Genomic DNA, 27,267 nt, shown 5'->3' with positions numbered 1-27,267 from the left:
ATAAAGTAAACAGTGTGGTTAGGGTTGAGGTTAAGTTCAAGTTTAAAATCAGATTTTAAAAAGAGAAATTGTAGAAATTATGACTTTTGTGCTGTGATACCTAGTGACGACCCCAGTTTCCTCCACTGGAAAGCAAAACATATATACAGTACCAGTCAAAAGTTTGGACACATCTACTCATTCAAGGGGTTTTCTTTATTTTACATTGTAGAATAATAGTGATGACATCAAAACTATAGAATAACACATATGGACTTACGTAGTAACTAAAAAAGTGAAGAAATCAAAATATATTTTAGATTCTTCAAAGTAGCCACGTTTCACCTTCATGATAGCTTTGCAAACTCTTTGCATTCTCTCAACCAGCTTCATGAGGAATGCTTTTCCAACAGTCTAGAAGGAGTTCCCACATATGTAGAGCACTTGTTGGCTGCTTTTCCTTCACTCTGCGGTCCAACTCATCCCAAACCATCTCAATTGTGTTGAGGTCAGGTGGTTGTGGAGGCCAGGTCATGTGATGCCATCACTCAGGCTGGAGGTGTGTTTTGGCTCATTTTCCTGTGGAAAAACAAATGATAGTCCCACTAAACGCAAATGATAGTCCCACTAAGCGCAGATCGGATGGCGTATCACTGCAGAATGCTGGGGTAGCCATGCTGGTTAAGTGTGCCTTGAATTCTAAATTAATCACAGACAGTGTCACCAGAAAAGTACCCCCAAACCATCACACCTCCTCCTCCATGCTTCACGGTGGGAACCACACATGCAGAGATCCCCTACTTTGCGTCTCACTGGAACCAAACATCTCAAATTTGGACTCATCAGACAAAAGGATAGATTTCCACCGGTCTAATATCCATTGCTCGTTTTTCATGGCGCAAGCAAGTCTCTTCTTATTATTGGTGTCCTTTAGGAGTGGTTTCTTTGCAGCAATTCGACCATGATGGCCTGATTCACGCAGTCCCCTCTGAACAGTTGATGTTGAGATGTGTCTGTTACTTGAACTCTGTGAAGCATTTATTTGGGCTGCAGTCTGAGGTGCAGTTAACTCTAATGAACTTATTCTCTGCATCAGAGGTAACTTTGGGTCTTCCTTTCCTGTGGCGGTCCTCATGAGAGCCAGTTTCATCATAGCGCTTGATTGTTTTGCAACTGTACTTGAAGAAACTTTCAAAGTTCTTGAAATGTTCCGTATTGACTGACCTTCATGTCTTAAAGTAATGATGGACTGTCGTTTCTCTTTGCTTATATGAGCTGTTCTTGCAATAATATGGACTTGGCCTTTTACCAAAATAGGACTATCTTCTGTATACCACGCCGACCTTGTCGCAACACAACTGATTGGCTCAAATGCATTAAGAAGGAAAGAAATTCCACAAATGAACTTTTAACAAGATGCACCTGTTAATTGAAATGCATTCCAGGTGATTACCTCATGAAGCTGGTTGAGAGAATGCCAAGAATGTGCAAAGCTGTCATCCAGGCAAAGGGTGGCTACTTTGAAGAATCTGAAATCGAAAAATATATTTGGATTTGTTTAACACTTTTTTGGTTACTACATGATTCCATATGTGTTATTTGATAGTTTTGATGTCTTCACTATTATTCTACTGATTGGAGAGTAGTTGTTGCCTGGACTGGTTGCCTTTGTAAGCATATAGTTATAGGCTACATAGATTCAACCCCAGTTCTGAGTTGGCTGTTGTTTGCAGATCGTTTCATGATGCTCTGAAGAAATTGCTGCTGAACTATTTGTCAGATATTCACGATTTTATGTCAAGCATTTTATTTTTTTCATCAAAGAAGTCAGGCTTCCAAATGTGGAAGGACATGCGCACCACTCTGTTTTTGTTGTTGTCGTCATTTTAGCAGACCAGAGTTGTAATGCCAGGGTTGTGGGTTCGATTCCCATGGGGGACAAGTATGAAAAATGTAGGCACTCACTACACTAGTGTCCTCCTTATCCAGAGCCACACTTCCTTTGAGCACAAGGGTGCCCTTTTGACATTAACGATGCGCTTTTGGTCATTTTTAAAATGTATTTTATTACGTTTACCTAGGCAAGTCAGTTAAGAACAAATACTTATTTACAATGACAGCCTACATACAGCCTTGATTCTATCCAGGGTGTCTGTAGTGACACCTCTAGCACTGAGATACAGTGCCTTAGACCACTGCGCCACTCGGATAGCCCTGAAGTTAACAATAAAAAATAAAAAATTATAGGCCAAGTTAGCTAGCTGGAAAAAAGTATGGCCAGATCACACAAACATTTATTGTGAGACGCTAATACTAATAACTACATCGTAATATATTGGCAATACATTTCACATACACTGCTATATTGTGTTTGAGTGACTAATGAAGACTCTAGATTGAAGGATGCTGCTGACAGTCAAGAATTTTGACAGGTTACCAGTATGGAGCGAGATAGCGGCCAAAAGGTTGAACATATGTATCGTTAAGATCGTAAGAAAATCCATAAGTAAATTGTTAAGATTGTATGAAAAACCAATGCATGAAACATGAAATGTAAACGTTAAATTAGATCTGTAAGCGTACAAACCCTATGTTACAACTATGAATGAACATTTACACGTTCAATTCATACTTTACGCCTCCCTTTACTTGGTTACAGACCTTTTTTATACGCACAAACTATTGTCAGTAATGAGGCATCTACTTTGGACATGAAACAAACGTAGCTAGTCGAAGCTAGCTAGTCATGTATGCTTTTTCTGTTGATGTTCACAGGTGACATTTTCACAAGTGGCTTTTCTTATGATCCTGACAATTTACGTATAGATTTTCTTACGATCCTAACAATTTACGTATGGATTTTCTTAGGATCCTAACGATAAGTACGTTCAACCTTTTGGCAGCTATCTGGCTCCATATACCAGCCAGTGGCCTTTATAGCACCCTATCCTACATTACCATCCTACACTATATATACAAAAGTATGTGGACACACCTTCAAATTAGTGGATTTAACTATTTCAGCCATACCCGTTGCTAACAGGTGTATAAAATCGAGCAAACAGCCTTGTAATCTCCATAGACAAACAATGGCTGTATAATGGCCTTACTGAAAAGAGCTCAGTGACTTTCAACGTGGCACAGTCATAGGATGCCACCTTTCCAACAAGTCTGTTTGTAAAATTTCTGCCCTGCTGGAGCTGCCCCGTCAACTGTAAGTGCTGTTATTGTGAAGTGGAAACCTTTAGAAGCAACAACGGCTCTGCCGCGAGTGGTGAAGCACGTATCGCATAAAAATCATCTGTCCTCGGTTGCAACACTCACTACCAAGTTCCAAACTGCATCTGGAAGCAATGTCAACACAAGCACTGTTTGTTGGAAGCTTCATTAAATGTGATTCCATGGCAGAGCAGCCGCACACAAGCCTTACCATGCACAATGCCAAGTGTCGGCTGGCGTGGTGTAAAGCTTGGCGCTATTGGACTCTGGAGCAGTGGAAATGCGTCCTCTGGAGTGATGAGTCACGCTTCACCATTTGGCAGTCCAATGGATATATCTGGGTTTAGCGGATGCCAGGAGAATGCTACCTGGCCGAAAGCATAGTGCCAACCGTATAGTTTGGTGGAGGAGGAATAATGGTCTGTGGCTGTTTTTCATGGTTCGGGCTAGGGCCCTTAGTTCCAGTGAAGGCAAATCTTAACGCACAACATACAACGACATTCTAGACAATTCTGTGCTTTCAACTTTGTTGAAACAGTTTGGGGAAGGCCCTTTCCTGTTTCAGTATGACGATGCCCCAGTGCACAAAGCGAGGTCTATACAGAAATGGTTTGACCCGATTGGTGTGGAAGAACTTAACTGGCCTGCACACAGAGCCCTGAACTCAACCCCATCAAACACCTTTGGGATTAATTTGAACGCCACCTGCGAGACAGGCCTAATTGCCCAACATCAGTGCCCAACCTCACTAATGCTCTTGTGGCTGAATGGAAGCAAGTCTGCGTATCAATGTTCCAATATCTAGAGGAAAGCCTTCTCAGAAGAGTAGAGGCTGTTATAGCAGCAAATGAATGACATGCTCGACAAGCAGGTGTCCACATACTTTTGGTCATGTAGTGTATCACCACTAGTTTACACAGCTTATAGATCGATATCTTACCTACTGGAACCTATGAACCTTGTCAGTGAGGTTAGTTTGCTAATGTAAATGGCACGAACATGGCTAGCGTACTGTTAGGCTAACTAACTAGCTCGCTAGCTAGCTACAATTATTTATATATACATAATTGGTTAGCTATGTCTTGTTAAAAATGGTAACTAGCCGTGCATGTCCAACTGGGTGTCCAGGTGGGTGCCACCATCATTCGACTTCAGCTGTATATAAGGCTGGGTACCATGAGATATTGCTCTAAATCTAGTTTTCATCAGACAGCAACTTAACTTAACTCTGGCTAAATACAGTACATTAAACACAGTGATGGTGTTGACTGATGACTCACTCTGAACTTATTTCCACTGCTCTATCGATCGCTCCATACATTCATCATTGAGAAGAAACTCTTAGAGGGCTAGGAATCTCCTGGTATCTTCTTGCTTTGTAAAGTGTTGTAGCCTGTAAGGAAATTGTTTTGCCGACATTGTTGGGGAGTAGTGAACTACAGTACATATAGTTCAACAAGTAATTGAACTACATTTTGAAGTAGCTTGGTAGTAATAAACTAAATTGAAATCTTGGTAGTGAAATCTTGGTAGTGTCTTCAGTTGATAATTACTTTTTTGCCATGTAGCAGTGTAGCTAATTACTGGAACTACACAATACTTTTTTTTAAACAAAAAGACAAAGAAATATGGGTGTAGTAGGCAATGATTTCCTTTCTTTTTTGGGGCATCAGACCTACCTAATTCGTGTTTGAAACATATTTTTTGTGTATAATAGGCAAAATGACATTCATATGACCCATATGACCCAACATACAAAGTGATATGTTCTTACAATTTGTAGTCTATGACATTTGAGATTTACATATGACCATTTTTCCCAAAGCAGTATGGATGTAGTGAACAACTTTTACAAATTAACTTTAGTTAAGTAAACTATGTTTTTCTTAATGGTAGCTTTCGTTTAGTTTTACTTCTTCCAGTGTAAAGTAATTGGTAACTTGGTGAACTATATTTTCAGAGTAGCTTCCCCAACACTGTTTGCCAAACAGTAAATTCATTAACAGTTTCAAAATGTCTACATGCGTGTCACATTACATAAGTGTGTTATCAAATTATGTGCAGCATGAGTGAGGAGCTAGCAGTTGCAACACAGAGGTTCCTCATGACAGGCTCGTTAGAAATGAGTGGCGCCGGCTGTACCTTGCAGCAGTTTGACACAAGAGGCACCGTGCTCTCGCGCTGTAAAAGGGACATCGGCTGCACTGATAGTCTAGATAGTTGACAGACTAGCGAAGGGCTACCAAAAAGATCAACCCGACAGATTATCGGTCGTTCTCTATTTGGCTCTCATTCAAATTACCTCCAATGTTGTATTTAAAAAAAATCTTGTTCACTCTCTTAAACTAAATACCATGACTGTTTTCTCATTCGCTGGGAATGTTGTTTGGAAAGTCTGATACAATATAATTTGGTTGATATCGTTATCAACCTGCATAACCCTTAAAAATATAAACGTTAATGTGCAGGGTGTGCTATTAGTGGTTCCTTTTTTGTTGTTGCAAAAAAGCATTTATTTTTGCTAAAATTGTAGTGGGTAGTTCCAGTAGCAGTATTCATTTTGTCAACAATAACTGTGATGAAAGATATTAGTCAACAAACTATTTTTCCTGACGAAAACTAATGACAATAACGAGACCAGATGTCCTGAAAGAAACGATAACTATAACAATTTATTTTAATTTTTGTTTGGCGAAAATGTAACAAGATGAGAAATCCACATGAGACTAATGGACATTCAATTTGACATGAAGCTCCTTTTAATATGTTTTGTCCAATCATAAATGCATGCATTTGCAGAATATTTTGTGCAATCTTGTCATTGGTGGGTAAAATGCCCTTCAATTGTGCAAACGGTCACATCAGTCAATCCTCTCTCTGTTTTGAATTGATATGCGCAGCCAGGAAACGTCAATTGTAATTTACCAAAATAAGGAACAATCGTGTTTTTGATCGTCTTTGTTTTCATATAGGCCAATTTTGCTCTAATCACATCAGAAGCTCTATTTGCCATGTCCGCTGTTATTCATTTATCTATGTTGCTGCTCGTGATCCATAAATGTGAGTTGCGGTTGTTTTTCTTTGTTCAATTGGAAAAACGAATGCTATTTGCTGAATACTAGTAGTGAAAGCACTGTTATTTACAATACTCCGGGGGATATGATGGGGAGAAAATCAGAGCTGTAAATTGTTTAACCTGCAGCCAAGGCTATATAGCCTATACATGGTTAATTATGTCTGGCATTGGTTCAAATCTGCCATAATAACAATGTTACCAGCTAAGGTATACGAGGGGATGGTAGGCCTAGTTGGACAAGGCTATCTGTGCACAAAATGGAAGATAAAGGTAAATATTATTTAATTGAAAGAAAATGCACAGACTATTATTTGACTATAATGACCAGACTTTTAGTCGACTGATAATAAAAATGTTACGAAGGATGAAATTACTAAAATGTGACTAAGGTTTAAAGTTATTTTAAGACTAAATCTAAGACTAAAACTAAATATAAAATACTCAAGCTAATACTAAACTAATACTAAAACTAAATCTAAAATAGCTGCCAGAATTAACAATATCCAGTAGTTTGCTAAACCGCTACATGGAAAAAAAGTCCACTGAACAAAAATATAAACGTAACACATAAAATGTTGGTCCCATGTTTCATGAGCTGATCCCAGAAATGTTCCATACGCACAAAAAGCTTATTTCATTCAAATTTTGTGCACAAATTTGTTTGCATCCCTGTTAGTGAGCATTTCTCCTTTGATAATTCATCCTCCTGACAGGCGTGGCATATCAAGAATCTGATTAAACAGCATGATCATTACACAAGTGCACCTTGTTCTAGTGAGAATAAAAAGCCACTATACATTTTTTATTTCACCTTTATTTAACCAGGTAGGCAAGTTGAGAACAAGTTCTCATTTACAATTGCCGACCTGGCCAAGATAAAGCAAAGCAGTTCGACACATACAACAACACAGAGTTGCACATGGAGTAAAACAAACATACAGTCAATAATACAGTATAAATAAGTCTATATACGATGTGAGCAAATGAGGCGAGATAAGGGAGGTAAAGGCAAAAAAGGCCATGGTGGCAAAGTAAATACAATATAGCAAGTAAAACACTGGAATGGTAGATTTGCAGTGGAAGAATGTGCAAAGTAGAAATAAAAATAATGGGGTGCAAAGGAGCAAAATAAATAAATAAATTAAAAACAGTAGGGAAAGAGGTAGTTGTATGGGCTACATTATAGGTGGGTTATGTACAGGTGCAGTAATCTGTGAGCTGCTCTGACAGTTGGTGCTTAAAGCTAGTGAGAGAGATAAGTGCTTCCAGTTTCAGAGATTTTTGTAGTTCGTTCCAGTCATTGGCAGCAGAGAACTGGAAGGAGAGGCGGCCAAAGAAATAATTGGTTTTGGGGGTGACTAGAGAGATATACCTGCTGGAGCGTGTGCTACAGGTGGGAGATGCTATGGTGACCAGCGAGCTGAGATAATGGGGGACTTTACCTAGCAGGGTCTTGTAGATGACATGGAGCCAGTGGGATGAGTATGAAGCGAGGGCCAGCCAACGAGAGCGTGCGTACAGGTCGCAATGGTGGGTAGTATATGGGGCTTTGGTGACAAAACGGATTGCACTGTGATAGACTGCATCCAATTTGTTGAGTAGGGTATTGAAGGCTATTTTGTAAATGACATCGCCAAAGTCGAGGATTGGTAGGATGGTCAGTTTTACAAGGGTATGTTTGGCAGCATGAGTGAAGGATGCTTTGTTGCGAAATAAGAAGCCAATTCTAGATTTAACTTTGGATTGGAGATGTTTGATATGGGTCTGGAAGGAGAGTTTACAGTCTAACCAGACACCTAAGTATTTGTAGTTGTCCACGTATTCTAAGTCAGAGCCATCCAGAGTAGTGATGTTGGACAGGCGGGCAGGTGCAGGTAGCGATCGGTTGAAGAGCATGCATTTAGTTTTACTTGTATTTAAGAGCAATTGGAGGCCACGGAAGGAGAGTTGTTATGGCATTGAAGCTTGCCTGGAGGGTTATTAACACCGTGTCCAAAGAAGGGCCAGAAGTATACAGAATGGAGTCGTCTGCGTAGAGGTGGATCAGAGACTCACCAGCAGCAAGAGCGACCTCATTGATGTATACAGAGAAGAGAGTCGGTCCAAGAATTGAACCCTGTGGCACCCCCATAGAGACTGCCAGAGGTCCGGACAGCAGACCCTCCGATTTGACACACTGAACTCTATCAGAGAAGTAGTTGGTGAACCAGGCGAGGCAATCATTTGAGAAACCAAGGCTGTCGAGTCTGCCGATGAGGATGTGGTGATTGACAGAGTCGAAAGCCTTGGCCAGATCAATGAATACGGCTGCACAAAATGTGTAGTTTTGTCACACAACACAATGCCACATATGGCTCAAGTTTTGAGGGAGCGTGAAATTGGCAGGCTGACTGCAGGAATGTCCACCAAAGCTGATGCCAGATAATTAAATGTTAATTTCTCTACCATAAGCCACCTCAAATGCTGTTTTAGAGAATTTGGCAGTATGTCCAACCGGCCTCACAACCGCAGACCACATGTGACCACGCCAGCCAAAGATCTCGCCTTCTTCACCAGCGTGATCGTCTGAGACCAGCCACCCAGACAGCTGATGAAACTGTGTGTTTGCACAACCAGATCATTTCTGCACAAACTGTCAGTAAACGTCTCAGGGAAGCTCATCTGCGTGCTCGTCGTCCTCACCAGGGGTTTGACCTGACTGCAGTTTGGAGTCATAACCAACTTCAGTGGGCAAATGCTCACCTTCGATGGCCACTGGCATGCTAAAGAAGTGTGCTCTTCACGGATGAATCCCGGTTTCAACTGTACCGTGCAGATGGCAGACAGGGTGTATGGTGTCGTGTGGGGGCGAGAGGTAAGCTGATGTCAACGTTGTGAACAGAGTTCCCAATGGTGGTGGGGTTATGGTATGGGCAGGCATAAACTAGGGACAACAAACACAATTGCATTTTATCTATGGCAATTTCAATGCACAGAGATACGGTAATAGATCCTGAGGCCCATTGTTGTGCCATTCATCCGTCGCCTTCACCTCATGTTACAGCATGATGCACAGCCCCATGTCGCTAGGATGTGTACACAGTTCCTGGAAGCTGAAAATGTCCCAGTTCTTCCATGGCCTGGATACTCACCAGACATGTCACCAATTGAGCATGTTTGGGATGCTCTGGATCGACATGCATGACAGCGTGTTCCAGTTCCCGCCAATATCCAGCAACTTTGCACAGCCATTGAACATCTATACGAAGGAGATGTGTCGCGCTGCATAAGGCAAATGGTGGTCACACCAGATACTAACTGGTTTTCTGATCCACGCCCCTACCTTTTTTATTTTTTAAAGGTATCTGTGACCAACATACTTATATCTGTATTCCCAGTCATGTGAAATCCATAGATTAGGGCCTAATTTATTTATTTCAATTGACTGATTTCCTTATATGAACTGTAACTCTGTAATATCTTTGAAATTGTTGCATGTTGCGTGTGTATTTTTGTTCACTGTAATTAACTACTGAAAAGACTGCAACGATTTTAATTTAGTTAAACTACCATCAAGCCACTGCAAAATGTAGCTGAATTATTAGTTTAATTATATGTAGTGGCACTACTCCCCATGTATGTGTAGTGTAATACCTCATGTGGCATGGTGACAGGGAGTGATATAGGCTAGGAGCAGATAGGAATTAAAACATGAAGGAAAACATTATCTGTAACTTTAATTCATCAGTAAATTCATCTTGAAATACACTGGCTGCTGCTAAAACTGCTTTCTGGGTCCAACTGTTGAATCTGTTTTCGAAATGTGTTTCTTTCGGTCACTGTCACGATAAGCAAGTGCAAAACACATTTCCATGGGGGCACAGTCTTGCGAGTTTGATGTTGTGTTTGTACATTTCTGCTGCGTACAGCATCAGAGCACCTTTACCACCAGTGAACGGGATCAGTGCTGGAGTAGCAGTCTCGCGAGAGCTAATTTATTTCGTGTTTTATCTTTTGTATTTATTCAGCGAAATAGCACAGTAATTAGAACGAAGTTCCCCGCATAAGGTTTGCTTGTAGAAATAAATGGTTGTACTTTATATGATAGTACAAATGTTACATTTAAAAAAACAAATAAACGAACTAGAGTAAGCACCAATAGGAAGGCTGGTGGTGCTGAGATTATGCTAATATTCGCCGCAAAGCATTCTCATCAAATAAGCAGAGGATCTTGACGTTTCATGACATGTGCGTATATATAACGATAGGCATACACAATATCAACTTTTGGATGGTGCTGACGTGGACTTAAAATTAGAACTATATCAGTATCGTCTAAAAAGAAATGTTTTATCCATGTAACCATGACCTAAAATGACTTGCCACGCATACTTGACCATCGCTGCCGTGTTCACAATCCATCGTCAGTGAGGTATATCCTTACCTGTTACTTCAGAAATGAAGTATCAGAACATGATGAATGGAGATAGATGAGAAATGATTATTCTCACCTGGTCCTCGGAGAAACGCAACACTCCGGGGATCCTATTCTGATTAATTGACGACGTAAGACGTTTTGTTAAATGAAAGTCACAAGTTCGGAAACGGTAGTTATTTTTCTCAATAGTTTGTAATAAATAAATACAAACGCAAAGTGCCCTGTACATCCAGCCAATTCTAGGGAACTGATTTGAAAACTTGATGACTTCCGCCCATGCACACTTATAAGATTCCCTAAAAATACGCCATTTCGAAACGGCTAGTGACATTTTTGTAGCAGGTGGTAATTTTCACGCAGCAGGTTTGGATAATCCTTCCTACCTACCCAAATTTGTAAATCGCTCTGGATAAGAGCGTCTGCTAAATGACTTAAATGTAAATGAAATAGTATTGACATCTCAAATTCGTTAGAAGGCAAAAATAATGTCATTTGTGAGATATTCATAAACAACATGCAATAAATGTATGTGGTGACGAGGTGGCCGAGTGGTTAAGGCGATGGACTGCTAATCCATTGTGCTCTGCACGCGTGGGTTCGAATCCCATCCTCGTCGGTGGAAGAGATTTTGTCGTGGATGTGAGATCTGGAATTGAAGTTTGTTTTCGTTTCATGTATAATGTAAATGAAATAGTATTGACATCGTTAACATTGTTAATGTTACGTATAGCTCGATTTCTAAACGAGTATTTAGGGAAATTAAATTCATGGTGATTTTTGCAAACAGTGCGGTGCCTCTATCGACATTCAATGTAGGCCTCTCAAAACCTTTATAAATCATGTACATTTTCTATATTTGACTACGGCAGTTACAAGACTGGGTCATAGCGATACAATTGAAATGCAGACGGCTACTTTATTTCGTGACCTGTAATAAATAACACTATATTAATAAATATAGACTGAATTAGGCTATAATGTCGTAAAATGTAAATAGATAGACAGCGTACAAAAAACATTTCGCTTCATTTTGTTGCCAGTGGTGCCGTGGCTTAGTTGGTTAAAGCGCCTGTCTAGTAAACAGGAGATCCTGAGTTCGAATCTCAGCGGTGCCTTTTACAACAGAATGTTGTTAAATTAGTCATTTTTAAGTGCTTTGAAGTATACACTAGCTATATTCCTACATTCGCTGTTATATGTATTCCACCATGTTTACATGTTACTGAACGAACAAACTCTCACAGAATTAGATGTTCATCTATGATTCTCAAACGTCAAATTTCGAAGTGTATAAGGTTACATTTAGGCACTAACTGCGGATTTTTAAGGTTTAGTTTAGGCATTAACTCCGAATGGGTAAGGTAAGGGTTTAGGTTTAAAACAAAAATATAAAAAAACGACTTTCTCTCACTGGATTCGAACATACAACCGGAAACAGCAGCAAAAACAAGACCTACTCAAAATAACACACTGCAAACCCCAATCTCCCCGAACATATAATGGCGGTCGAATCACGGGTGACCTGGCCTAAAAACTCAAATGGCAGCGGTGGGATTCGAACCCACGCCTCCTGAGAGACTGGAGCCTAAATCCAGCGCCTTAGACCGCTCGGCCACGCTACCTTACAGAAACTCAGGAGAAATGTTTTTCAAAACACAAGTCATAGTCAGCTAGCTATTTGGTAAAGTACTCATTTTTGTGTTGCTTCATTGTCCCTTATTACATACTCACTGGCACACACATACTGTACGTTGTCCTGCTAATTACTCTAGCTAGCATTAGTTTGTAGAAACAGCAAATCTAACAAAATGCACACACAAAAAAAGTAGTGCTATTCCTACACATTTTAAATGTACAAAACAGACTGTCCAGATAGATCGTTTAATTTATAGTTTCAGTTCTCACCGCTGGAGGGCGACCTTTTACCACAAACAATTTCAAATGGGACGTGACACTTCATTTTTGTTCATATTAATTGATAACAGACACACACGTTGAATACAATATATTATAAGTCCGTTGTCTGTACAACTCAAAACAATATTCTCTGATGGAACTGAGAAATGTCATACATGTGGGGACATTTTTGTGTTTGTGTACAATTGTGTTTATGATTTTGCTCACAGTCCGACCTAAATGACCTTCTGTTGTATTGCAGTACTAATGTGTTATGTTTGTACTTAGATAAACAAAACAAAAAACTGTCTACTGGGGGTCAGGTGCTGGGTCGGAATAGAGGTAAGGGTCAAAAAGGTCACGTCCCCAATCATAAGGGTCAGAAGGTGCTACTGTCTCCTCGGTGGCCATTTCTTCTTCTTCTTCCTCCTCCTCCTCCTCCTCCTCCTCAACAGGGGCCACCACAACAAGTGGGAAAGTAGGGGGTGGTGGTGGCTCAGTCACCTGGACAGAGCGAGGTGGGTGATCGATCAGGCAGTCAGGGTCCCAGTAAGGGTCGCAGTCATACTCCATCCCTTTAATGACAATGGGAGAAGGAGGTGGGAGAGACTTCTTAGGAGGGGGTGGAGGTGGGGGAGGTGATTCAACAGCTGGCTCCGCAGGTCCGGCAGCGGCTATGACCACCTTGCCGGTTTGGGGTTTGCAGGTAGGGTTGTAGCGTGGGTCACAGAGGACTGGGATGGCCCCTGCAGGCAGGTAAACGATGTGAGCTTTACAGAGGGGGTCTTTGGGGTTACACAGATAAAGGACATCAGCCTCAGTTAGAGAAAGTGATCCTGGTGTAATAGGAGGGGGCTGAGTGGTAGGAAGCACTGTGGTGGTGGTAGGAGCTGCGGTGGTAGGTGGAGGGGTTATCACACCCAGGGCATTCTGGTAGCTGGAGGCGTCTGGCCCATAGACCTGCTCTAGGTGACGCATCTGCTGATACAGTATCCTGATCTTGTCAATCTCATACAGCTGGGAGAAATGGAGAGAGAACCACACAGGATTTGAGAATGAGAGGGAGGGAAAGAGAAAATAAGTAATCAGATTGGTTGAGGGATGGACAGATGACAAGAACCTGAATTAAATATGGTTTAAGATTCATTATAATGCTGCAATAAATTAAAATAAATCTCTCATGATGTGATCCCTTTACTCACTCCTTCAATATGGCCTATGCTGTTGTAGAATTTGTAGTAGTACTGGAAATCAGGCGTGCCGCGGTGCCACTTGGGGTCCGGGTTGACGTTCCGTTTGGAGCGTGACTGAGACAGGAAGCCATGAGCCTGGGCAGAGTCTATGCTGACCTCCCCTACAGCTGCATTTAATGACAGGAATCATGGTGGGAGAGAGGGTGGATGGAGACAAAACATGTAAGCAAAATAATTAGAAAACCTCTTTCTTTCTCACACGCGTGAACAATCTCTCTCTCTCTCACACACACACACAAATCAAAGAGTAGGCTACCCAGTAAAACAAGCATGTGCCGATGTTGTATTTTCTAATATTAGGGTCATTCCACGAAATGAGTGCCTTTTGCATCCCCTAGATATTTTAAGTAGAAAAATATATTGAATTTTAAACGCCTGCTATATTAAATGAAGTGCATTTTAATATAGACCACATGGAGAATTCAATAAATCTGATTTTGAATACGAAAAAGCATTTAGCATTTTGACATGTCCCTCTATCAACCCTGTGTTACTTCTAGGAAGATTCTAACCCATTTAATCCCCAACGTTTCACCATCTTTGTAAAGCCCTAGTTATTTTTTTGCTTTGACAAAGTTATTTCTGAAGATTATTTTTTATTTCATGTGATTAGTGTTCATTTAACGTTTTTCCCTCATTTTAAGGTCAACCCTGTTTTGTGAACTGAACTCTCGTTTTAATATGGTGAAACATTTTCTTATTTTTTTCAAAAGAAACTTTGAACATCTAATAGTCAAATCATAGTGTAAATGCAGGTGAGCCGTTTTGGCCATTTTTTTGTTTTTTGTGGTGGAAAACTGAGGGTGTCGAGCTTAACACATCAACCCTGTTACCCATAGATAGACATGCTAACACATCAACCCCGTTACCCATAGATAGACATGCTAACACATCAACCCCGTTACCCATAGATAGACATGCTAACACATCAACCCCGTTACCCATAGATAGACATGCTAACACATCAACCCCATTACCCATAGATAGACATGCTAACACATCAACCCTGTTACCCATAGATAGACATGCTAACACATCAACCCCGTTACCCATAGATAGACATGCTAACACACCAACCCTGTTACCCATAGATAGACATGCTAACACATCAACCCCGTTACCCATAGATAGACATGCTAACACATCAACCCCATTACCCATAGATAGACATGCTAACACATCAACCCTGTTACCCATAGATAGACATGCTAACACATCAACCCCATTACCCATAGATAGACATGCTAACACATCAACCCCATTACCCATAGATAGACATGCTAACACATCAACCCTGTTACCCATAGATAGACATGCTAACACATCAACCCCGTTACCCATAGATAGACATGCTAACACATCAACCCTGTTACCCATAGATAGACATGCTAACACATCAACCCTGTTACCCATAGATAGACATGCTAACACATCAACCCTGTTACCCATAGATAGACATGCTAACACATCAACCCTGTTACCCATAGATAGACATGCTAACACATCAACCCTGTTACCCATAGAGACAGGCTAGAAATGTTTTCACAATTTCATTTTTTTTGTGCAGCTTGCAGTCAATGGTTACTTTATTTAGCACGTAAAAGGCACTAAGTCTTTCAACCTTTTGAGATGGGAAAATGTGTTTTTTTATTAAGTTGAATATGTGCTCATTATGACAGAACGTTCCAATCAAAAGTTTTTTGACCAAGTTACACTTCTCAAAATGCACACAATTAGTGGAACGACTCATTACTTCTAGCCTTCAGAGGTGTAGCATCCAGCAAACCTGCAGAGAGGGATCAGGGGTAGAGGAAACAAACAGGGTCAGAGGAGGAGAGGCGGCTTTTGCTCCAGAAATATCTGCACTCAGAACTTTATGAAAACAATATAACATCTATTTCATAAAAATCTCTTTGCATTTTCACTTGCATCGACTGAAAGAATCTGACTTTTGCAATAGAAAGATAATACCCCATTCTATAGGCTATATTTAGTTGCCATCTAGGCATAAATGTTGGTTTAATGTGGAAACAGACCTGGCAGTAGGCAGCATAGTGTCCCCGTCAGGAGAACCTGAACAATCATCCTTGCGCCCTGGAGAACACACAGGAAGAAGCATGACTGGCGTAAAATATAGCTTGAATTCTGTTTTGATTATAGAACACACTAACATGCTCACCCAGTAGAGTTGTACTGGCATACAGACCAGCTGCATGTGCCAGGGTGATCAGAGATGAACTGACAATTCACAATGCTCCAGTTCCTCTCATATTTGAAACTACGTCAACATTAGCCTGTACTACCTGCATAAAATAATAGCTAATCTAGATGACTTCACAACAAGATTTTAATTTACCCCATGAATCACTTCAATCATCATTGTTGTTCTTATAACAGATTAATTACATTACACAGGAGCCTAAACTGGAATATAAAGATTTTCCCACTGCACTACAGAAAAGGCTGTTTTAGGTATGCAATCAACCTTTCCCAATAATAATAAATATAGGAATTGAATTAGCCTAGCCAGGCCTCTTGACCACCCTAATGATCAAAGTATATATCATATTAAGTACATCATCTGCAAATCATATTCTTACTTACCTGTACTTGGATCTCTTCACAGTCTAGTCTCAGCCAGACAACTTTACAGTTCATAAATACTGTACTCAACACCACTCATAATTTGGGTGCTTTCCATTGGCTATTGACCCCAAGTAACTCCACCCCTTGCACCTCCACCATCATTTTCTTCTTGATATGTGTAAATTATTAAAGTGCTCATTAAATCGCTATTATAAGTGCGTACACAAGGGTAATAAAGTCAAACTTCAAATGAAATCCAACGCGCTGTACAATGGTGACATCCAGGCACCCGCGGAGGGCTGAAAACGTGCACGGGGAGGCAGGGTTCCTTGACGTTATGGCCCCACTCCAGCAGCATATGGTCCTGTTAGAAATACTCAGAAGAAGATCTCAACTCACAAATACATTGTAGGCCACCTCTTTATGTCATATCACTACCAGTACGGTATGGCATGAACCTCATCACCTGACGCATGCATGTAGGTCAAATTTGTTCATACATTTCCCAATACAGAATACTTTCCCAAGTTTTTCAAAAAGGTCGAATACAGCCATTTTTATCTCAATATCAAATCATTTCTGGGTACGAATTAAGTATCTTACTGTGATTCTTTTTGACCATTTTAATTTAAAAACAAACAAAAACAGCTTCTTAGCAAGCAATTTCTCAAGCAAGAATTTTGCTAGGACTGTCAGGGAGTGTTCTGAGTGGGGAGGGGGAAACGGAAAATGAGCTGTTATTAGCAGAGAGGGTTGGAACCATCTTTCTTATTGGTCTATTAACTAATTTGCCGCATGGTGATGTCACCATGGAAGGCCAAAACTCCCTTCCACCATGACATTTCAGACAGTCTTTTCAAACAGCTCAAACAACAGGCATTTACCATTATTTTCACAATTTCACATATTATTGCAACCTCATAATATGACAATATATATAACACACAATAAAATCGTGTTTTTGACTGCACTGGGCCTTTAAGCTCGGTTCAGATGTGCGTTGAACGGCAAAAGTAACCCCTTCTCACAAAACAGATGGAGTTTTCCGTTTTAACTTCTGTTACTTGGCAAATTAAACATTTGGTTGTGGGTGTACGGTTGACTTCTGTTTCAGTAAATACTGCTTAAAAAGTATATCAAAACCGCTCTTTACCACCTTGTTACTAGAAATGATGGTCAAGTAAATATTTAAGACCGGCTAAAAGTACATTGAACATAACCACATAGCACCCATATGTCATCAGTAACAGTTTGCACTGTCAGACATTCAAATTCTATGGCTCTAGGTTACGTTTCTTTTTTACTCTTGCTTTGGGGAATTTAGCCAGAACACCGGGGTTCACACCCTTACTCTTACGATAAGTGCCATGGGCTCTTTAGTGACCACAGAGAGTCAGGACATCCGTTTAACCTTCCATCCGAAAGACAGCACCCTACACAGGGCAATGTCCCCAATCACTGCCCTGGGGAATTGGTAGAAAGGAGTCTACATGAGAGAAATGAGCATAGAAGGATACACACACACACACAGCAAGCTTCTGTAAAATTGCTGTCAGAGATTACATTGCGCTACTTTACGATCACCCTGAGGGAGATAAATATCACAGAAAAACATTGTACCTCTGTGATCTTTAAGGAAAATACAGGTACCTTGTCATCATGTTCTCCACCGGGAATTGAGAAAGCACAGTGAATCACTACCCTTCATAAACCAGACAGGCGCTGTGGCAAGGGGCCTCCTTGTTTACATCTTTACTTTGATAACACAGTCACTACAATTTAAAACACATAAAATTAGTATTAGGCCTATTTGTAAACCTATAGAAATTATTCTTAAAAAAAATATTTTTACATGAATGGAAAAGCGGGACTGAGGGGTGGCAATATGTCAGTAAAGGACTTCATCTGGGTTGTAGTCGTGGCAGAGGCCCCCTGAACAGGCAAGAGAGGCACTTTAAGGAGGCGGAGGCGTCTCAAAGTGCTTAAAACAGGTGTGAGGGGGGTGGGGTAGGAATCTGAGATATGCACTGAAACAGTGGGGAGACCCTGACAAGAAACATTCTCACCATAATAATCATATATAATATCCTGTAATGATACAGCAGAGGATTATAAACCACTTTCATGGCCAACCTGTCCTAACCAGTATATCCCCCACCCCCTTCAAAAAACAAACATTCCAAGGAAATGTTTGGGGCGTACATTAAGACAACATACTACCATTATATGGCAGACAGTGGAGATGACTAATATATACTTTTGTCATAATACTGTTAAAAGGTAGTCTTTTCAAGTCGTGTATCTTTGATACCTCTACAATGCTTCACATTAGGGATAAAACACTGTGGTAAATAGTATTTGGGGTTTTAGGCTGGGTATCTGTAAAGCACTTTGTGACTGCTGATGTATTTTATAAAGCCATTTTTTTAAAAACATTTGATTGATAGATATAAACATCAATGTGGAATGAAGTTCAAGATATGTTATTCGTCACTGGCCTTACAAGTTGGGATGTTGTAGCAAGGAGACTGCTATCCTCCTCAAGATCAAGGGAATCGATTGGTATTGCGAAAACTTTGGTTAGTTGTCAACGTAATAATAAGTGCTACTTTGATTTACGAGTCAACATTCAAAGCTGTATTATTATAAAATACCTTCCAGCTACAGTCGAGTTCACCGTCATACTTCGACAACACCTGGGGTGGTAAACTACAACTAGACAGAGTCTCAATGCAAGATGAATAAACACTTTATTTATCACTTCTTCATCCAAACATACACTTCACATTTCTAATACCTTGTGTAGTGTTTGTCATGTGATCTTACGGTCTTCCACTAAACTCCTATCTGTATGAGTTTATGGGCCTGTTTGCGCTGTCCCTTCCCATGTTGGTCACATGCTTCGTAAACAACAGCTGTAGTTCCGCTCCAGTGGTCGCGCTCGGCCAGTGCTGTCAGACCGAGACAAGTGCAATGCCCCTTAAGATTGCTGGCAATTGCCCACGACTCCGCCTCTCAACACAAGCTAGTCTTAGTGGCCCCATTTAGAATGAAAAACCACATTGAAGAATAGCACATGATCAGCAACTAGTTGCACTAAATTCCAACAAATTAGACAAAACAGAAATGACTGCTGGGATGTTCACACTAGAGATCCCTGGCAATGTTATTTGCGGCAACTGTGACCAAGGAATTCTTACCCTCTGGTGGAACTGGCTGAGTGGTGCAACATATGAGTCAGAAAAGGCTGGTTTTGCAGTAGGTCTTGAGTTGATCTACTTGCACAAACAGCACTTTGGACACCAAGGAGCATAATGAACTAGTTCAATGGATGCCATCATTTCCAGAAAATATGTAATTGGGCAAATAGAATGAAGTAGACTTCTTGTTGGATGACCACGTCAGAGTTTAGCAGATAGGAAGTCTGCTTTGTGACAGAAGTGCTCACATTGCGGTAGGTATAGGGAATAACCATTACCTGCACTGTAAGCACTTTATTACACAGTAGACAAGCTCCCCACAAAGCACCAGCACAGAACATTCTCAGTAAACCTTGTGAAGCATCAGGGGTCTCCACACATTCATTCAATGAAATGTAATGTAATTAGGGGGTGAAGTGTTAAAAAGATTAAAGGAAATGTTTTATGTATAGACTCTTCCAATTTTCCACAGTCCACAACACTTACGGATGGTCAATTTGAACCAATCCTAGAGATCTGAAACCAGGCATCGAGTTGGCAGATACAGTGCCTTCAGAAAGTATTCACTCACACCCCTTGACTTTTTCCACGTATTGTGGAAAACGTATTGTTGTGAATTTAATATGGATAAAATTTTGATTTTCTTGTCACTGGCCTACACACAATACCCAATAATGTCAACGTGGAATTATGTTTTTTGAAATGTCTTGAGTGAATAAGTATTGAACCCCTTTGTTATGGCAAGCCTACATACATTCAGGAGTAGAAATGTGCTTACTTCTTAGGGATAGGGGGCAGTATTTTCACGTCTGAATGAAAAGCGTGCCCAAAGTAAAGTGCCTGTTTATAGGTAACTTATTAGATACTTTGTAGTCAAGTTGGGCGAGTTGGAACCGGTGTATTTTTGAATCAAACGCTCTAAATAAATGGACCTTTTGGGGATATAAAGAAGGAATTTATCGAACAAAACGACCATTCATTGTGTCACTGAGACATTTGGGATTGCAAAAAGAAGATATTCAAAGGTAAGGCATTTATTATATCGTTATTTCTAACTTTTGTGTCACACCTGCCTGGTTGAAAATTATTTTCATGTGTTTGTTTGCGGGGCGCTGTCGTCAGATAATCGCATGGTGTGCTTTCGCCATAAAGCCTTTTTGAAATCTGACACAGTGGCCAGATTAACAAGAAGTTAAGCTTTATTTTGATGTATTACAATTATATTTTCATGAATGTTGAATATTAATATTTCTGTAGTTTGAATTTGGTGCTCTGCAATTTCACCGGATGTTGTCAAATCTATCCCGCTAACAGGATTGGCGCGTTAAGGGACCACTAAGAGGTTTTAACAAGTCACACAATAAGTTGCATGATAGTGTTTAATAAGTATTGTGGAGTACAATATTGTTTAACATGATTTTTGAATGTCTACCTCATCTCTGTACCCCACATACAGATAATTGTAAGGTCCTTCAGTCGAGCAGTGATTTTCAAACACAGAATCAACCACAAAGACTAGGGAGGTTTTCCAATGCCTCGCAAAGAAGGGCACCGATTGGTAGATGGGTAAAAAAAAATAAAAGCCTACATTCAATATCCCTTTGAGCATTGTTTAGTTATTAATTACACTTTGGATGGTGTATCAATACACCCAGTCACTACAAAGATACAGGCGTCCTTCCTTTAGTTGCCAGAGAGGAAGAAAACCATTCAAGGATTTCACCACGAGGCGAATGGTGCCTTTAAAGAGGAACTGAAAGTGTTTAACTACATTTCAGAAATAAAACAAAACAGACAATCATAATACCAGTTAACAATATCCAATTCCCAGTTGATGCTACAAAACCAACTTCATAAGAGGTTTTAAAAATACATTATATTTGACTAAAAATTCCATGACGTACAGTAGGGCAGTGTTGGAAGAATAGATGGATGCAGTTCAATGCATGATTAATATAATTCACCGATACATTCCTTGGTAGTCCCAAAAACATTGCTGTCGGGTTGTAAATCACAGCTGGCCTGATACAATGTTTGCTGCCTTCACCTATTTGGGATGCACCGTTTCAATGACTTAATATTTTGGACAAAAATGGACAAATGTAACAAAGCTTGGGATTGTCAATACAATGAAACTAGCAAAGGCAGTGATCACAAGTCATTCATGTGGCTAATAGGCTAGCATATATATTTATGTATCTATTTATTTAGCAAGCTCAACACACAGAGCCTAACTTTAGCTAGCGTAGCACCACGTATCATCGGCATATTCAACAGCGTTTAAGACATATTTTACCTTCAATAGGGTTGTGATCTTGTGATCAAGCCATCAATGTTTTGTGATTTTTGATGTCATAAATGTCAGTGGAAATAACATTACTACTATAAGCTTTTTTTTATTGGCATATGGTCCCCAGTTATTGGCCACCTTACTATTTTGTTCAATTACAAGATACAGTGAGGCAAAAAAAGTATTTAGTCAGCCACCAATTGTGCAAGTTCTCCCACTTAAAAAGAGGAGAGGCCTGTAATTTTCATCATAGGTACACTTCAACTATGACAGACAAAATGTGGAAAACAATCAAGGGGTGTGAATACTGTCTGAAAGCACTGTATGTCCCACAGATTGAAATAGACTGCTCCAGGCCAGGTGCAGGTACTAGGGAAATAATATTCTATCCACAACATTGGGCATGTTTAGGTCTGAATAGCATTTAATGAGACCACAATCTCAAATAACCTTAATAGTACAACATTCATTGTAAAAAAAAAAATGTTGTAGCCATGACCCTGGCTTGAACTAATTGGGGTGGGGAGTTGGTTTGAGGTTGATTGTAAAACAAGCGTTTCACACACGTGACCATCCCCTCCCTCTCGCATATATCTACCTGAAAGGCATATAGTAATAAATGTATGCGCTATGCAACCTTATTAGAGCGCCAGTATATATATTTTAGAAAAGCTAGCTGGTTTCGAATAAATAGGTTTCAGTGAGCAGTCAATTATTTGCCAACACACCGATTGTGAAAGTACACTTCTAAAATTAGGTAATAGATTACACATGACAGATAAAACAATATAGCTAGCGTTAGGTAATTTTTGCTAGATGAAATCAACCTGGTGATGCACTTTCAGACCTAAACAAAACGTTGGGATTATTGAGATTTGTCCTTACAAATTCAGCTAACATTTGTGCCACTTTCTTCAGGGGTAGCTATTTAACGTTACCTTCCTAGCTCAGAGATCCCTTTGTTGTGTAGCTAGCTAGCTAACGTTAGCAAGATGGATAGTGGCGCGTTTAGGTTTACACGTCTGATACAACCAAGTTGTGGACAAGCTCCATAGCTCAAATTGCCTAAAGACTTGAGCATGCAAACAATTTAGTTTGATGATCAAAGCAACATCGAGGCAACAAAAACAATCGAAAATAGGCGCGCATGCCAAACCAAAAACAATTCGTTACTAACCTTTAACTTGACTTAAAAACGCAGACTTTGTCGCCGTTTGTGCGGCTCACTTCTTACAAGCCCAAATTCCACGTTCTTCACAGAACCATTCAAACAATCTCTCCAACAGCCGCTGTTTTGGTAAACAAAGAAGCACATGGCTTCACAACCATAGCGAATATTCTTATTTTCTTCCGCTCATCAAATAGCTAGTACCTGCACTCTAAATGTTTTTGACCTTTCGGACATCTCAAAACATGTTGCTCTAGTGAAACTTCCATACTTTATCAACGAAACAAAACATTTTTACTTGCAAAAATATGAAAGTCTTCAACATGCTTTTTCCATGTTGCAAAACAGGAATGTATTCATTACTCAGATTCCGTTGCAAAACATTTGGCAACAGAAACCGTTTACTTCAAACGGAAACGATAGTTTATATTGGGTCAAATGCAGGTAAACCCCTCCCGGTTCCGTTCGACGTTGTTTGCTTCCGTTTGGTTCCTAAAATAAATGGTATGTTTCCGTTGCAAAACCAACAGACAAAACGTTTTACAACATAATTAGCGTGATGAATTACACCCCAGGGCGAGCAGTGAGTCGTCCGCAGAGATCCCTGCCCGCGCGTACAGGATGGATCTTGAGGGGATTTGATTAATGTCACGGTGCACTTAAATCGAACTTCCTCAGAGTGACGCATAGGGTTTGTAACTACGTACAACACTTCGATTGTACTTTTTTTAAATCAATTTTATCGCTCGCGGGTCATCCCCTAATAACAATATATAATTCCCAAATAATGTTCTTAACCCATTTTAGAGGTTCAAATGTATTGGGACAAAGGTATGTCTATTAAAGTAGTATTTGGTCTCATATATGTAGCCCGTAATGACCTCATCGAGTTTGTGCTCTTTGTTTTGGTTGTGTTTCAGATTATTTTGTGAAGATAATGGTACATTATGTCCTTTTGGAGTCACTTTTATTGTAAATAAGAAACACTTCTACACGAAAGTGGATGCTATTGTGATTATGGATAATCCTGAATAGGAGGGAGTGTATTTGGGCATCTGTAACTTTCTCACTCATCATTATTCAAAATGAATTCAGGACTATCCGTAGTCATGGTGGCATCCACATTCTGTAAGGTTCTGTATTTATTTTCTTAGTCAACCTTGTGTTCTGTTTCTTTGTGTTCTTGAACGTAGCCCTGTCTTTCATTTTTTTAAATTGATTTCACCTGTGTTAGTTACTCACCTGGTCTCATCAGCTCCTTATTTAGTTCGATGTTTGTGCCTTTGTGAGGTATTGTTCGTTTTGACTCTACTAAACCTTTTCTTAGCTCGTTTGTGAGAACCAGTTATAGCATTCAGTCCTAGTTTTGATTCACCTGCCTGTGTATGGCCATTGCCTGCTTTCTGTGAATGTGTAATAAACACCTGCTGCCCTCTGCATGTGAATCTACACCTTTTTCTCCCTGAGTATTCATTACACATTCATGTAGGAGTGTTTTGAAACATTATTTTCCTATATACTCCAAAATGACCATTTCTATTGGGCACAAAGTCGTCTGAAACACAATCAAAACATACAGCAAATGAATGCAACCTATTTGTGGAGTCACAAGCTTGATGTAGTCATTGCGTACTATGAATATGGGAACAAATACTTCACTTTTTACTACTTTACTGAAACACATTTGTGAATTTGTCACAATACTTTTGCTCCCCTAAAATGGAGGGGGGGGGGACTATGTACAAAAAGTGGTGTTATTTCTAAACGGTTCACCCAATATGGATGGAAATACCCCCACTTTAAACCTGATGGTCTTCTCTTTAACCCCATAGTCATTGTTTGATTTCAAACCAACACTTTTGAAGTATAGAGCCAAAAGAAGAAATGCTTTACTGTCCCAATAATTACAGGGGCACTGTATATTTGCAGTTTGGGAGTGTGTGATATGGGGGTTGGAGACATGTTGATTATGACATTACTAAGAAAACGTGTATCAACAATGGCAGCACTGAGCCTTGCTGTTGAAAAAAAACACATCAGTGTCCGACTTTCGGCTGTAGCATATGCACCTTCCCCGATTTCACTCCTCAGACTCTAGTCTGCAGTCGGATGCTTCAGCCTTACCATTCAAACATTCCCAATATTGTATCCTCTACAGCTCGCCAGTTTAGTAGTCCTAAAAAATTGTTTCTACGGCCATTCCTACGGGGAAAGAATAGTGTCTAAGGTCTGATGTTAACACAGGATTGGGAGATCTTATATGTTTTGATATGAGATAAGTCAGTTAATTGCAGTCCCTTAAAAATACTAAGTACCTCTGGCACCTCTCTCATTTGTAAAATTATATTGTGGGGCACTTAAACATTTATTTCGTGAATCTTTCTTGGGCATACCAAGTGTTTGTTGTGTGAGATAATAGGATATAGGACAATAATGGTTTATATATGTTACATATTAATGAAAAATAGCTTAATAAGACTGATTTTGGACTCGTGTTCTTTCGTGCGCGCTTCATACCTGTGGGAAACAGTCAATGAGAATGATGGCTCCAACATAGGCTACCCTCACTCGCCCACTATTCAATTAAGACTATTTTCGCAGATCATTTGTTTACCATTAGGCCTATAGTAGAGCGAAAGCGTGCAATGTATTCGACAAGTAATGCTAATCTAGTATACATATTTATTTTACTCTTTTTTCTCCCCAATTTCGTGGTATACAATATGGTAGTTACAGTCTTGTTTTATCGCTGCAACTCCTGTATGGACTTCGGAGAGGCGAAGGTCGAGAGCCGTGCGTCCTCCGGAACGCAACCCAACCAAACAGGACTTAATCCGGAATCCAGCCGTTAGAGGAATCACCGGACACCTGGCGACCGAGTTAGCGGGCACTGCTGCCGGCAGTGCGTGATGGGCCAAGGACATCCCTGCCCGCCAAACCCTCCCCGAACCCGGACAACCCAGCTGGTTGCGACAGAGCCTGGACTCGAAACCAGAATCTCTAGTGGCAGTGCTTTATACCACTGCGCAACTTGGTTGGCCCCAAATCATGCTAATCTAATTAGAGGGATCACAGCCAGTAGTCATAAACCCCGCCCATTTCTACAATTTATCTTCTTAAAATGTGATTTTAACCTAACCTTACACCTAACCCTAACTCCTAACTCTTAAATTAAGACCAACATTCGAATTTGTGCTTTGATCAATTTTTACGATATATCCAATTTAGACTTTGTGGCTGTGGTAACTAGTGGAAACCTAGAGGCGCAGTTCTGAAATGTTTAAGAAATTTAATAATAGTTTTTCCTTTTAATATCAGCCCTGCCTCAAATATATTTAAGTAATAAACATTTCAGAACCTGGACCAAAACTGGATTATGCCAGAGGGAGGCAGAAGAAAACCGGAGGACTAGGGAATGTGTTGACTGATAGCAGAGATACTGCATATAATAACGAGATGATCTCCTCCCTACAAATAGGAGTCGTTGCCCCAAAGGCGGGAAGGCAGATCGTCTGTTTATCGCGGTGTATTCCCGCGTGAGCCGATTTTGACTGGAGTGAACGTTTTTCTCGGCCAGAGTGACAACACACACACACACACACACACACACACACACACACACACACACACACACACACACACACACACACACACACACACACACACACACACACACACACACACACACACAATAACATATGCACTATACATACACATTCATTTATTACTTTAGATATGTGGTGGAGAAGGGGTCTGAGGGCACACAGTGTGTTGTGAAATCTGTGAATATATTGTAATGTTTTAAAATTGTATTATCTGCCTTAATTTTGCTGGACCCCAGGAAGAGTGGCTGCTGCCAATGGGGATCCATAATAACCACAAACTCAAAAGCCTGTAACAGAAAACTTGGACACGCAGGTTCGACTTCAAACAAGGAAGCAAAATATAATCCATTGTTCCATATTGTGGGTAGGCAGGTTTTAGCAACAGCAGTGCTGGACTGTGGTCGACATGGATGATAGTTCTGATGCTATTGGTGGGATGATGAAAGTCATGGACCTGGATGGTCTGTGGTGAAAAGGAAAAGTGGCCCTACCACAAGCGCTGCTGACAGCAGTGGTACTTCTTGTGTTGAGGACGTGAAGAGGGTGAAGGAAGTGAGGAGTGGAAAGTTATAATCGTG

General features: G+C 40.3%; 1 protein-coding gene and 4 non-coding genes across 7 annotated transcripts; 3 read left to right on the top strand and 2 right to left on the bottom strand.

Moving 5' to 3' along the window:
• Positions 1 to 10,674: 10,674 nt before the first annotated feature.
• Positions 10,675 to 10,808, top strand: LOC118385765 (U8 small nucleolar RNA). Its single transcript, XR_004826109.1, has one exon. It is a non-coding gene; the product is annotated as a U8 small nucleolar RNA (small nucleolar RNA).
• A 417-nt stretch (positions 10,809 to 11,225) lies between these two features.
• trnas-gcu (transfer RNA serine (anticodon GCU)) lies at positions 11,226 to 11,307 on the top strand. The gene has a single exon. It is a non-coding gene; the product is annotated as a tRNA-Ser (tRNA).
• A 425-nt stretch (positions 11,308 to 11,732) lies between these two features.
• trnat-agu (transfer RNA threonine (anticodon AGU)) lies at positions 11,733 to 11,806 on the top strand. The gene has a single exon. It is a non-coding gene; the product is annotated as a tRNA-Thr (tRNA).
• Positions 11,807 to 12,231: 425 nt separating this feature from the next.
• Positions 12,232 to 12,313, bottom strand: trnal-uag (transfer RNA leucine (anticodon UAG)). The gene has a single exon. It is a non-coding gene; the product is annotated as a tRNA-Leu (tRNA).
• Positions 12,314 to 12,553: 240 nt separating this feature from the next.
• On the bottom strand, positions 12,554 to 23,476 carry LOC118385156 (uncharacterized). Of its 3 annotated transcripts, none has more exons than XM_035772055.2 (5): positions 23,094 to 23,476; positions 15,877 to 15,934; positions 15,594 to 15,626; positions 13,790 to 13,947; positions 12,554 to 13,604 (listed from the first exon to the last, which is right to left on the bottom strand). In XM_035772055.2, exons 2-5 carry the CDS (start codon positions 15,923 to 15,925, stop codon positions 12,897 to 12,899), a joined length of 948 nt encoding a protein of 315 aa, XP_035627948.1. In that variant the 5' UTR covers positions 15,926 to 15,934; positions 23,094 to 23,476; the 3' UTR covers positions 12,554 to 12,896. The 3 variants fall into 3 exon arrangements, with proteins under 3 accessions (XP_035627948.1, XP_035627946.1, XP_035627947.1); XM_035772053.2 differs by having other exon boundaries at positions 15,877 to 16,790; positions 23,094 to 23,475; XM_035772054.2 differs by lacking the exon at positions 23,094 to 23,476 and adding an exon at positions 16,650 to 19,444.
• Positions 23,477 to 27,267: the final 3,791 nt, after the last annotated feature.

The sequence above is a fragment of the Oncorhynchus keta genome, chromosome 6 (assembly GCF_023373465.1).
Source record: "Oncorhynchus keta strain PuntledgeMale-10-30-2019 chromosome 6, Oket_V2, whole genome shotgun sequence".
Lineage (NCBI taxonomy): Eukaryota > Metazoa > Chordata > Actinopteri > Salmoniformes > Salmonidae > Oncorhynchus > Oncorhynchus keta.
This window is presented reverse-complemented; position numbering and strand designations above follow the sequence as displayed.

Coding starts and splice junctions, on each gene's coding strand:
- LOC118385156 (XM_035772055.2), bottom strand. CDS start 15,925: ATGATTGTTCAGGTTCTCCTGACGGGGACACTATGCTGCCTACTGCCA. Junction 13,948..15,593: donor TACACCTCTGAAGGCTAGAA/GTAATGAGTCGT, acceptor CATTAAATGCAG/CTGTAGGGGAGGTCAGCATA. Junction 13,605..13,789: donor GCATAGGCCATATTGAAGGA/GTGAGTAAAGGG, acceptor CATTTCTCCCAG/CTGTATGAGATTGACAAGAT.